This window comes from Choloepus didactylus, chromosome 1, assembly GCF_015220235.1.
Source record: "Choloepus didactylus isolate mChoDid1 chromosome 1, mChoDid1.pri, whole genome shotgun sequence".
NCBI classification, from domain to species: Eukaryota; Metazoa; Chordata; class Mammalia; order Pilosa; family Megalonychidae; genus Choloepus; species Choloepus didactylus.
The window spans coordinates 198579102-198589940 of NC_051307.1; the positions used below are offsets into that span (position 1 = coordinate 198579102).

General features: G+C 45.0%; 1 protein-coding gene across 1 annotated transcript; it reads left to right on the top strand.

The window, feature by feature from the left end:
- The first annotated feature begins 3714 nt into the window (after window positions 1-3714).
- CCR2 (C-C motif chemokine receptor 2) lies at window positions 3715-9693 on the top strand. The gene is made up of 2 exons (XM_037849230.1): window positions 3715-3858; window positions 7082-9693. Exon 2 carries the CDS (start codon window positions 7093-7095, stop codon window positions 8209-8211), a length of 1119 nt encoding a protein of 372 aa, XP_037705158.1. The 5' UTR covers window positions 3715-3858; window positions 7082-7092; the 3' UTR covers window positions 8212-9693.
- The last annotated feature ends 1146 nt before the right edge of the window (window positions 9694-10839 follow it).

Sequence of the window (10839 nt, forward strand, 5' to 3'; positions counted from 1 at the left end):
AACCTCATTCTGCAGGCACTCACTACCCGTCCCTCCTTCATTCACCATCCCTTGTCTTGGTGGTCAAGGAGTGGGGGGTATCCGAGTGAATCCCAGCTTCTCAGTCCCCAGAACCAGCCCCCAGAACCAGCCCCCACCAGCTATTGACTTTTCCTAGGGGCATCTAGAGGTGCCTTCTAAGAACTCCATCCTGACCTACCTCCATCCAAAGCCTTCTTCCAAGAGCAGGCCACCTTTGAGGCATCTATACTGAGATCTAAGTCTAGTCACAGAAAAACATCTAGGTTACAGAGGAAAGTGGGATTTTTTTCCCCCACTACAGAGTTCAAATGTCATCTCCTAGTTCACTGGGGAGGGTTTCATAGCAGTGAAATTAGCAAGTGAATTTCCCCGAACTTCATTTGGTCTGAAGGCATGGAAACATCTGATCTGCTTACCTTTATACTCTAAGCTGATAGGGACTTAAATCACCACTTTTGGTGACATTTTTACTTCCATTTTTGCCTCACATTTTTGTCTGTTCTTGGTTGGTCTGGAGATGGTGGTGAACTTGGAGGATGAAGGAGAACTTCATGTCTGACCTCTGTTACTTGACACTTTTTCTTTCCAAGAATCATTTACAATTTCTAGGCTTTCTTGCGCTGGCTATGTGTCATATATTGTTACTTGGGGGCAAAAGCGGTAAAGATGGTTTATATTATTTTCATTATGAAGCCATGACAAGAACAGATAGGAACATAACAACTATGCTCTTTCTATGGGTGCCATATTAGTCCAGATCATTGTTTTCAACCAAAACTGAAGATGTAAAATCCTAGAACTCACTCATCTATTTTGGTAGGTCACAGGAAGCACACAAACCATAGAAACCACAGTCAGCCTAAAGCATTTCTGTTGAAAGGGGCAAGAATTTCTTTATCTTCTAAAGGTGCCAACTGAGCAAAGCTATGGTCTCTGAGTAAGGAAGTGACAAGGGGCATCATCAAAGTACCCTATCCAACAACTGGTAAACCTTTCCTGTCTTATTCCCCCAGGAGCAATTCTTCCCAGCCTGCTTTTTTCTACATTTTCATTTCATTGAGAACGGTTCTTGCCATACGAGGTGTGGCAGAGAGATTTTAAGAACAAAAGTAACTTTCAGCTTCAATGGTCTAACCCCTAACTCAACTGCTGATCTTCAGAGTGAGAATGAACAGGATTCTCAATGGCTCTTGGCCAGCATCAGCCTGGTTCTTCTGGCTTCCAGGCAACATGAAGTATTTTCATTATGTGGCTTGCAGAAGAATTGAGCATCTCCTCATCCCGCCCCAGGTCACTTTGAAGTGACCACAGCCATGTCCTCCATGTGATCGTGCTTGGTCAGCAGGCACACTAGAGAGAGGTGGCTGGGGACACACTTTCCCCCATGTCTACTCCAAAGCCCATATTCATTTTCCAGACTTGGAATTTCAGAAACCACAGAACCAGGGCCAACAGGTAATAATGAATTCCCAAACCCAAGGCCAAGTCTGTTTCCTAACTGTTTCCAGGGGCATAAAGAGTTGTAAGGTGGCCTTCCTCAGGTTCCCCATTTTGTGACTGTATGTGTGGACCAGATGACAGGAAAGTGGCAAGATAACAGCATCTGTTGACTTGTTGGTTATGTGGTTATTTGTCATTTCAACCCAGATGCATCTCCACCCTACTCTGACCCACTCTGTGCCCCAGGAAGCTGACGTCTATGGGTTGCATTGCCTGGGTTCCCTGAAGCTCCCGTTTTCCCTTGGTTTTGGCCACTGGGAGACACCGTAGGAGATCAGACTGGGAACAGGAGTCCAGGACACCCCTGCTCTTGCCGGTCCCTGGTTCTGCCGGACATCTAGTGGTGACTGCATCCTTCCACCATCTGCCCTCAGCCGGGCTCAGGCAATACTGTTTATTCTTTTGACTCTTCAAACGTAGGGGTAGCAGCTTCCACTGTGGCTACAACATCCCCTATTAGTTCTCTTAGCCCTAACCACCCCATCTTGTCCTTATACAGTCTCTTCAAAATCCCAGTCAAGCATGCCAGCTGTTCCCTGCATTAGGATAAGCCAAAGATTTGAATCCTGGCTCTACCACTACCTACCTCTGCCCTCTTCTTGTTTATAAAATCACAGGGTTGGAGTCAACAATCTCTAGTGTGAAGACAGAGTGGCCCTAATAAGCAAGAGCAAAATTCCTGAGTCCAGACCTTCCTCATCTCTAAAAGGACGCAAAGGAACTGGCACAAGATGTCGGGACCAGGAGATTCCAGAAGGGTCAGTGGTACAGTGCACATGGGCAGGGATGACTAGCCCTGATATTGAAATCCCAGAGAGACCCTTCCAAGTCCTGCCCAGACACCACACTGGGAGAAAATTGGGAAACTTTTCCTGACCCCGAATAAGCAAGGAGCTTTCTTCCAAGTAAAAACCCGAGGCCCTTCTTGCTTAACACAAAACCAGGTCTCATGCTGGGAACATGGTGACAGCTATAGAAATCTAGAAAGAACAGTGGCTTGTTGTTGCTGTTAGTTACTATTTATTTAGTTACTACTTATTTAGTTTCTTTAGTTACTGTTTACCGAGTGCTTACTATTTGCCAGACACTGTACTAGCAGCTTTTCTTTTTTTGCTTGCTGTTCTGTAAGATTCTCTAGAGGGTAAGACAGGGAAGGAAATTGTGATTATGGTATCCAATAAATGCTGTGATGGATGGATGAACTGGGTGCCAGTACTGACTGAGGAGACACTTAATCAGACTGTGAAATCAGGAAAGTTCTCTCAAAGAAATGCCCTCTGATAGGAAGTTTGAAGTGTATGTTGACCAGACGGCCATTAAAGAAAGGCCATTCCATGCAGAGAGAAAAGTGTTGTCTTAATTAATATATTAACTTCCTTATTAATTGGATTTTTAAAATTTCTTACATTATCTGATTTGAAAATGTACTAGCAGCTTTATATCCATGTAACCCCCTCAGCCCCTAGGGACCCTATTCCTTTATCATAGCTGGGGAAATTGAAGCTTAGAAAGTTTAGGTAACTTGCCCAATCCACAGATTGGTAAGTGGGGGCCAAACATGAGATCCTGATCCCAGGGTCCGCTCAGATGGCCCTGCCTTCCCTTCAGACTTTAGGAACTTGCCTAATTAGGATGCCTTCATTGCAGAATTTGTACTGTTAATGGCATTTTCTTATAACAAAACATCCTTCTGAGAAGTGGGACCTATAATTGAGTCTTCTGGCTAAGGACATCACATCACTGACACAATGAACTATTTAGCATTCTTTTTCTACAAGTTTTATCTAAGTAAGATTTTTAACTGGATCTCAAATCCTTAATGTCACTGAAACAGTGCACATGGCCTCAGTGAGCCATCATCACATTTATCCACCATCACCAGCAGACCCCATTAGCATCTAGCACCTGGAAAACCAAAAGTTCTGTTGTGTCATGCAAATCATCACTGGCAGGAGGGCAGAGAGTAAAAGATTTCCAAATAGGGAGACCCACAAGATAAAGAGCCCCAGAGTCCTTAGATGTAGAAGCAGACATCCAGGGTGTGCCTGATTCACTCTCAAGGTTGCATAAGCAAGATTTCAAAATTAATTCTACTTTGGAGACCTCAAATAACAGTATAACGTTCCTGGCTGGAAAAGAAGAACTATGTTATTCTGAATTTTTTTTTTTTTTTTTTTTCAAATCTTTACCATCACTTGCCCTTGTATCTCCGCCTTCTCTTTCTGCAGGAAACTTTATTTCCTACTTCTGCACACCAAGTTTCTACCTCCAGATCTGCTTGGCTGTGTTGCTGACAAGCCTGACACACCAGTGCTGCCGGGAAGAAACCATCCTCCGGTGAGTTGTGGGTACTTTTTCCATCACTTTGTGAAACATGGGCTCAAAGCCTCTCGAAGCTAGAAATGCACACCTGGAGGAAATGCAAAGCCTTGAACTTTGGGGAAATGATCAAGATGGGGGAGGAGGGGGTGGTGGCCGGGACCCTGCTGACACTGAGGAAGTGCTGGGCACAGTGGGGTGAAACCTCCCGTCAGGACTCAGGTGAGAGGAGAGGGTGTGCTGAAAGGTGACAACCTGTGAAGCTAGGAGCAATCACTCTGTCCTGCCCAATGCTCCAGGGCTTTAAAGAGCTGGAACTTTCTAGCATGAAAAATTTCCCTCTCTAGTCCAAATATTTGCCTCTTGCCTCAACTCAGGAAGGCCACAGAGGCTGAAAGGAGGAAATTATTTTTCTGAGAGGCAGATTCTCATCAGTTCTGTACAATGTGTTTTGATGCTTGAAAGTGATTGCTAGGCCAGCGCATTTCAGAAAACTTGCTGAGTGTCCATGGAGGTAGGAGCTAGTTGTGCTGAAGTGACGGGGAAAATAATAAAACAGATGGAGTGGCTGGCCTTTGCAATGCCAGTGGGTGCAAACAACGAGGCATAGAGACCACGAATGGGAAGGTGGTCAGAGCAATGCGCTCCCCCAGCCACACCCCAACTGTATCAGGAGAGCCAGGGTCCGGGCAGCGTATTTCTGCTAGGCTTCCTGTGTGCTTCTGACGCCCAGCATTTGAGAATCATGGATCCAGACCATGTTCTCCCACAGTGCTGAGAAGACTGAGCCCCGTGGTTGAGGGTGGCAGAACAGCTCAGAGGGCTTGCTTCTGTTAAGGGACTATGGGTAGAGATTATCAATAAATTAAATATTAGAGAGTCTCCCACCAGATCACCTAGGAGCCTAGTCCACACTGGGTCATTTTGTGTCTCAGCAGCTTACAGCCAACTACTTCTGTTACTCACTTTTGCAACCAATATTTATTTAGTGTCTGCTAGAACCAGAGCATGGGGCCACTGGGATACCTCAGTGCTAAATACAGATTCCTGCCCTCAGGGAGCTTATTTTCTAGTGGCAGTACAAACGTGCGTGTGTGTGTGTGTGTGCATGCTTGAGTGCACATGTGCATGGGTGGGGGGGGGTGCTTGTGTGAGTGTGTGTGAATTTTAAGGCTACATGATGAAGAAGTTCTGCCCAAGGCATGGAAGAATATTTAGAAAATTTGTTAACTGTTCTGCTTACATCTCTGCTCTGAGCCTGGAGCTATGGAGGACCTTTGAAATCAAATAGCCCAGAACCAAACTCCAGCTCAGCAAGTAACTCACTTTGTGAGTTTATCTGCTTCAATTTTTTCATTTGTAAAATAAATAGATACTTACCTCACAAAGATGTTGTAAGGATTAGTATATGCAAAATATTGAACACAGCACTTCGAATTTAAGGGGCACTAAATACATGGTCATAGCTGTAATTCTTTGGGTGGATTTTTTTTTCCAACCTTGATCAGAGGTCTTATTTGGTTGCTGCAGATATCAAGAATCTGGCTCAGTGATGTGAAATGCAAGATTTGTGAAGTGTGTCAGTCACACAAGAAATTAAAGGGCAGGGCGTAGAGATGGATAAAAGCAAATTCACAGTCACTACCAAAAAATTATTCTTGAGAAACAAATCCTAACAATGTTAGTCTCAGGATTATTGTTATTATAAAATGTTTTGTGTCTTCATTCAGCAAACATTCATTGGTGCCCCTTTAGCTGGGTGCTATTATAAATAAGAACTGGAGCTAGAAACATGCTTTAGTCCTTGACCTTAAGGAGCACGTAAGATAATGTGTAGGAGAGACTGTGGTAAGTGCAAGTGCACAGAGTGGTGAGGTGTGTACAGACAGACTGACGTGATAAGTGAGATTTGACAGAGGAGACAAGGCTGAGAAGTGAGCCCAGGAAGGGCATGACGAGCAGTCTGGCCATCACCTTGGAGGTCCCACCATACACAAATCACAGGTTAATAGAGGTTTTAAGCTGAGAAGTGCATGATCCAGTTTCAATTTCAGAGAAGACTGAAAGGGAGCATGGCTGGGGACAGGGAGAGCAGAAAAAAAAAAGGGAACACCACAACGAAGCAAGAAGTGAGAAGAGTATGAGGCCAGAAAGTCGCAGTGAGGGGGCAAAGAAAGAGGCATAGAGGGGAAGAGTTTAAGAGGCACTTCTCAGGCAGAATTTACAGGACATAATAATAATACAGAGTATTTCTCGGTGCCTGGTGCTGTGCTAAGTACTATCTTCGCAGTCACAGCAACTCAACCAAACCAGTATTTTACACCTAAAGAAACGGAGACTCAAAGAATCAGCCCCAAATTCCACAGCTTAGAAGTTGGAGGGAGGATTTGAATCCAGGTCTGTGTTTTTCCATAAGGAGTGGGCAGGGTCCATAAGGGGTGGGCAGGGGAAGAGACGCCAGAGAAGAAAACTCTTAAGAAGTGATCAGACAGGCACGACCTCCCGGAAGCCAAAAGAGTTTAAGACTGAAGAAGGTGGCAGAAGGGACAAATGCTTGGTGAGGATGAAAATGGAAGGGAGCCAGGGCATTTGAAAATTGGGCTGTCTTTGGCTGCCTTGACAAGAGAAGTTTGGACCAGATGCTGGAGGCAGGTTGATAGATGCAGAAGGAAAAGAGGGGTACCAGTTAGAACACTTTCAGCTGCAAGTAACAGAAAATTTAACTCACAATGGCTTTAAACCAGGGCTTATGTTTCTCAAATAACAGGAAGGCAGAAGGTCGGTTTGGGACTGGGCAATGATAGGACTCGGCTTGGCTTGTCTCCAGTTCTCATTCAAGGTCCCAAGCCCTAAGTCCTCACAAATTAAGATCCGAAAGCAGAAGATGCAGGTAGGGTTTTCTCTTGCGTGTGTCTCTCTCTATCATCTCGGAGAGGCGCATCAGGAATGGGTCACATGTCTGTGTGCCACCAGCAAAGAAGGTAGGGGAAGCAAGTGCCCAGCATTTTTAACATTATGAGAGAATCAGGCTTGCTGAGCAGAGCCACTGAGTAGAAAATTGGTGTCTGCTACTAGTAATAAAAGGGAAGTGATGAACTAGCACACATGCTTTCAAGGAGATGGCTTTGTTCGGAGGAAAGATCAAAGACTGGGAGATTGCTTAATTGGAGCAAGGATATTTTTGAGATCAGGGATTGCAGCACTTATGCAATGTGGTCATCATTTCTTTCTTCATTTACAGGACAGAGGAAAATGGGTGACAAGGAAACATTTCCCAACTTCATGTACAATGTGCTGTCCACATCTCGTTTTTTCACAAGGAATATCAAGGAGAACCATGAAGAGGCCACCACCAGTTATGACTATGATTATGGCGCACCCTGCTATAAAACTGATGTGAAACAAATTGCCGCCCAGCTCCTGCCACCTCTCTACTCGCTGGTGTTCATCTTTGGGCTTGTGGGCAACTTGCTGGTTGTCCTTATCCTGATAAACTGCAAAAAGCTGAAGAGCATGACTGACATCTACCTGCTGAATTTGGCCATCTCTGACCTGCTTTTTCTTTTTACTCTCCCATGGTGGGCCCACCATGCTGCAAATGAGTGGGTCTTGGGGAATGCAATGTGTAAATTATTCACAGGACTGTATCACATTGGTTATTTTGGAGGAATCTTTTTCATCATCCTCCTGACAATGGATAGGTACCTGGCTATCGTCCATGCTGTGTTTGCCTTAAAAGCCAGGACGGTCACCTTCGGGGTGGTGACAAGTGTGCTCACCTGGGTAGTGGCTGTGCTTGCCTCTCTCCCAGGGATCGTCTTCACCAGATCCCAGAAGGAAGTCTCCGATTACACCTGCGGCCCTTATTTTCCACCAAAATGGAAGAGTTTCCAGACAATAATGAGGAACATCTTGGGTCTGGTCCTGCCCCTGCTCGTCATGGTCATCTGCTACTCGGGAATCCTGAAAACGCTGCTCCGGTGCCGAAACGAGAAGAAGAAGCACAAGGCCGTGAGGCTCATTTTTGCCATCATGATCGTTTACTTTCTTTTCTGGGCTCCCTACAACATCATCCTTCTCCTGAGCACCTTCCAGGAGTTCTTTAACTTGAGTAACTGTGAGAGTGCCAGCCAACTGGACCAAGCCATGCAGGTCACAGAGACACTGGGGATGACGCACTGCTGCATCAACCCAGTCATCTATGCCTTTGTGGGTGAGAAGTTCAGGAGGTATCTCTCTGTGTTCTTCCGAAAGCACATCGCCAAACGCCTCTGCAAACACTGTCCGGTTTTCTATAGGGAGACGGCTGATCGAGCAAGTTCAACATACACCCCATCCACTGGGGAGCAGGAAGTCTCGGCTGGTTTATAAAATATGTAGTAATTTCTTGCTGTTTTTAAAGGAAGAGAAATAAACTACTCTGGGGGAAGACGATTTATATATAATAACAATCTTTAAGGGTTTGTTGAAGAATAAAGGACTGTAAAGCAGGTGCCCAGGGACCTCTGCACTGTGTGTCCCAAGGCAGACCATGTCACTCCTTGTATATAGCTCATGTGTTCAGGGGATGTTCCATAAAAACTGTGGCTAGAGGCTAACTCTCCAACAAGCTTATCTCAGTTCCTGGAAAGTGCATGTGCTCTTTGTGCCCAAGTGCATATGCTCCTCTCTTTGTACATATGCTCTTTTTCCAGTCTCCACCATGTCTTCCTTAGCTCTGTTTCTGTCTCATGTAATTGGGGGCCCAGCTGGAGATCAGGGGGAGGATGAGACGCTCACAGGGTAAAAGGGAATGAGGGTGGGGGGGGTCAGGGCCCAGTGAGAGGAGGAGGGAGATGGGAGACCGGCTTAGCCAGGATCAGTATGAAGGTAAAGGGTTCACTCATCACCAGGAAATCGTGCTGGCCCTTAGCCCTTTTCTACCCTCAGAATTTAACTTTGAAGTCTTTGCCACATCATGGAGAGCTTGGGAACTGTCATAACTTTCTGGGAGCTTTGGTTGAGTCCCGTGATTCTCTTCTGTGTAATTGCATGATATATTTTTGCCTTTATTATGATTTATATATGACAAACACATACTCTACATTTGAAATCCATTAAATATCCCGTCTCATTATTCACATGCTTGTTAAGTCACATCTCCCTATATAAAAATGTATAAAATTTTAAAAATAAAATATTCATAGCCAATGATCAACTGGAAAAAAAAAAAAAAAGCCCTTGCTTAGTCATTCCAGGGAAAGAGGAAGGTTGGAGGTAGAGCTTATGAGAAGGAGGTGGAGAATGACGAGTTCACCTGTCGAGGGCAGAGAGGCCATTGTGAGAGGCCAGTGGGGTGAGGGAAACCACAGCAGGAATGTTTCCAGAATCAGCCAAGGGGGGAGAATAGGATGCACCAGAATGTTGCGAAGGCCTGGTATTTCTCGATCCAGGTGGTGCTTGTTTCATGGTTGCCACTTCCTGCCTTCCGGCTCTCCGTGTCCCTGAATTTCCCCGCAGGCTTTAGCATATAACCCTGGGCGGTAGGATTGCCCTATTCCAAAAACCAGTTGGTAGAGGTCCAAGAGAGCAAACCAGGAGAGAATGTAAAGGAAGCTGCAAGGCAAGATCCCTTGAGAGCCTGGGAGAGGAAAAATCAGTCAGTAAGTCCTGGGGCAAAGAAGGAGCCTGGAGATGTAACTGACAGAAGGCCCCGCATTGGAATTGACTTACTAATCACATATCGGGCCTGTGAATCTCAGTGTCTAAGTTAGCAGGCAGAAGGGTCTAGATGAGGAAGACTAGCTAGCCTGGAAAAAAACAAAAGTTTTCCAAACTACCCTCCAGCACCTCACTTTTGGATACAGCCATTGAGTTCAGATAGTAAGTGAACAAACAACAAAAACAACCAAAAAGAAAAGCCAAAACCCCACTATCCTCTTTCTGGAAATAGTAAAAAGAAAATTAAAGCTGAAAACTGCAACTTGCAAATGTGGTAGCATATCATTATGAAGAGTTACCATAATTCCAAGCCTGAAAATACGATATTAGTCATAGAGAAAAGTCTGGTTTTGAGCTTAGAAGTTGGTAGCATGTAGTATGTTTGTGGAGACTGCTGATTCAAACAAATCCTTGTTGATCTACAGGGAGTCAGAAGTCTGTGATCTGTGAACTTATTAGCTTATGGTGATGTAACATCTAAATAACACCATTTGGAGCACAACACAACACACATTCCACAACCATCAACTTAACTTTTTCTTCTCTCAGGCTTTTGCCAACCCCTTTTTTTTTAACCACTATGAAGTCATGAATTTACTCATATTTCAGTGCTTCATTGCTTTTCAGATGCCCTTTTTGATGCTCAAATCATCCCTTAATTGGCCAGTGAAAACTCCTAAATCATGTAGGCTCCTAAATCAAAACTTTAAAGTCCTATTTGTAAGGGTGCGGTGTCAGAGAAGCTCACTTGAGTAAGTGAAGGCTTTCCTCTTTGTTGAGCCCAAGTAAAGAATGTTCATACATGTTACATGTTACCATATCTGATGCAAGCAAGAAACGGCTGGCTTCTAGGGCCAGGCACCTTGGGAGCTGGAAGCTGAATGGTTCTACTTTCTTGCCACGTGGTTAGAGAAGATTTCAAAAAGAACTAAGGACGGGGGCGCGGTGGGGGAGTTTCATCTTCGGACTTTGCATTATCCTAATTAAGACTACGTTAAATTTTGTTTAGATGATAATGAAATGTAAATATTGTTTAAAAATTTATGATCTGGAAAATAAACCAGTGCTCTACCTCTATTGTTCACAAACCGCCTATTTTGTTGCACTGCGGTGTGGTAGATGGGCTCGCCGCATATCGCCCCTCCCTCCTTTCTGAGATTGCTCACTCCTGCCCGCACGTGGCTTGCGCCGCTCCCCACAGGCCCAACACCCCACCCAGTCCCTCCCCAGCACGCATGGCCAGTGGAATGTGAGCAGAAGTGCATCTGCCTCATCCACGATGTTTTAAAAGTGGCCCTC

Bases quoted from the DNA above. Each gene is read 5' to 3' on its own strand.
- CCR2 (XM_037849230.1), top strand. From the start codon at position 7,093: ATGGGTGACAAGGAAACATTTCCCAACTTCATGTACAATGTGCTGTCC.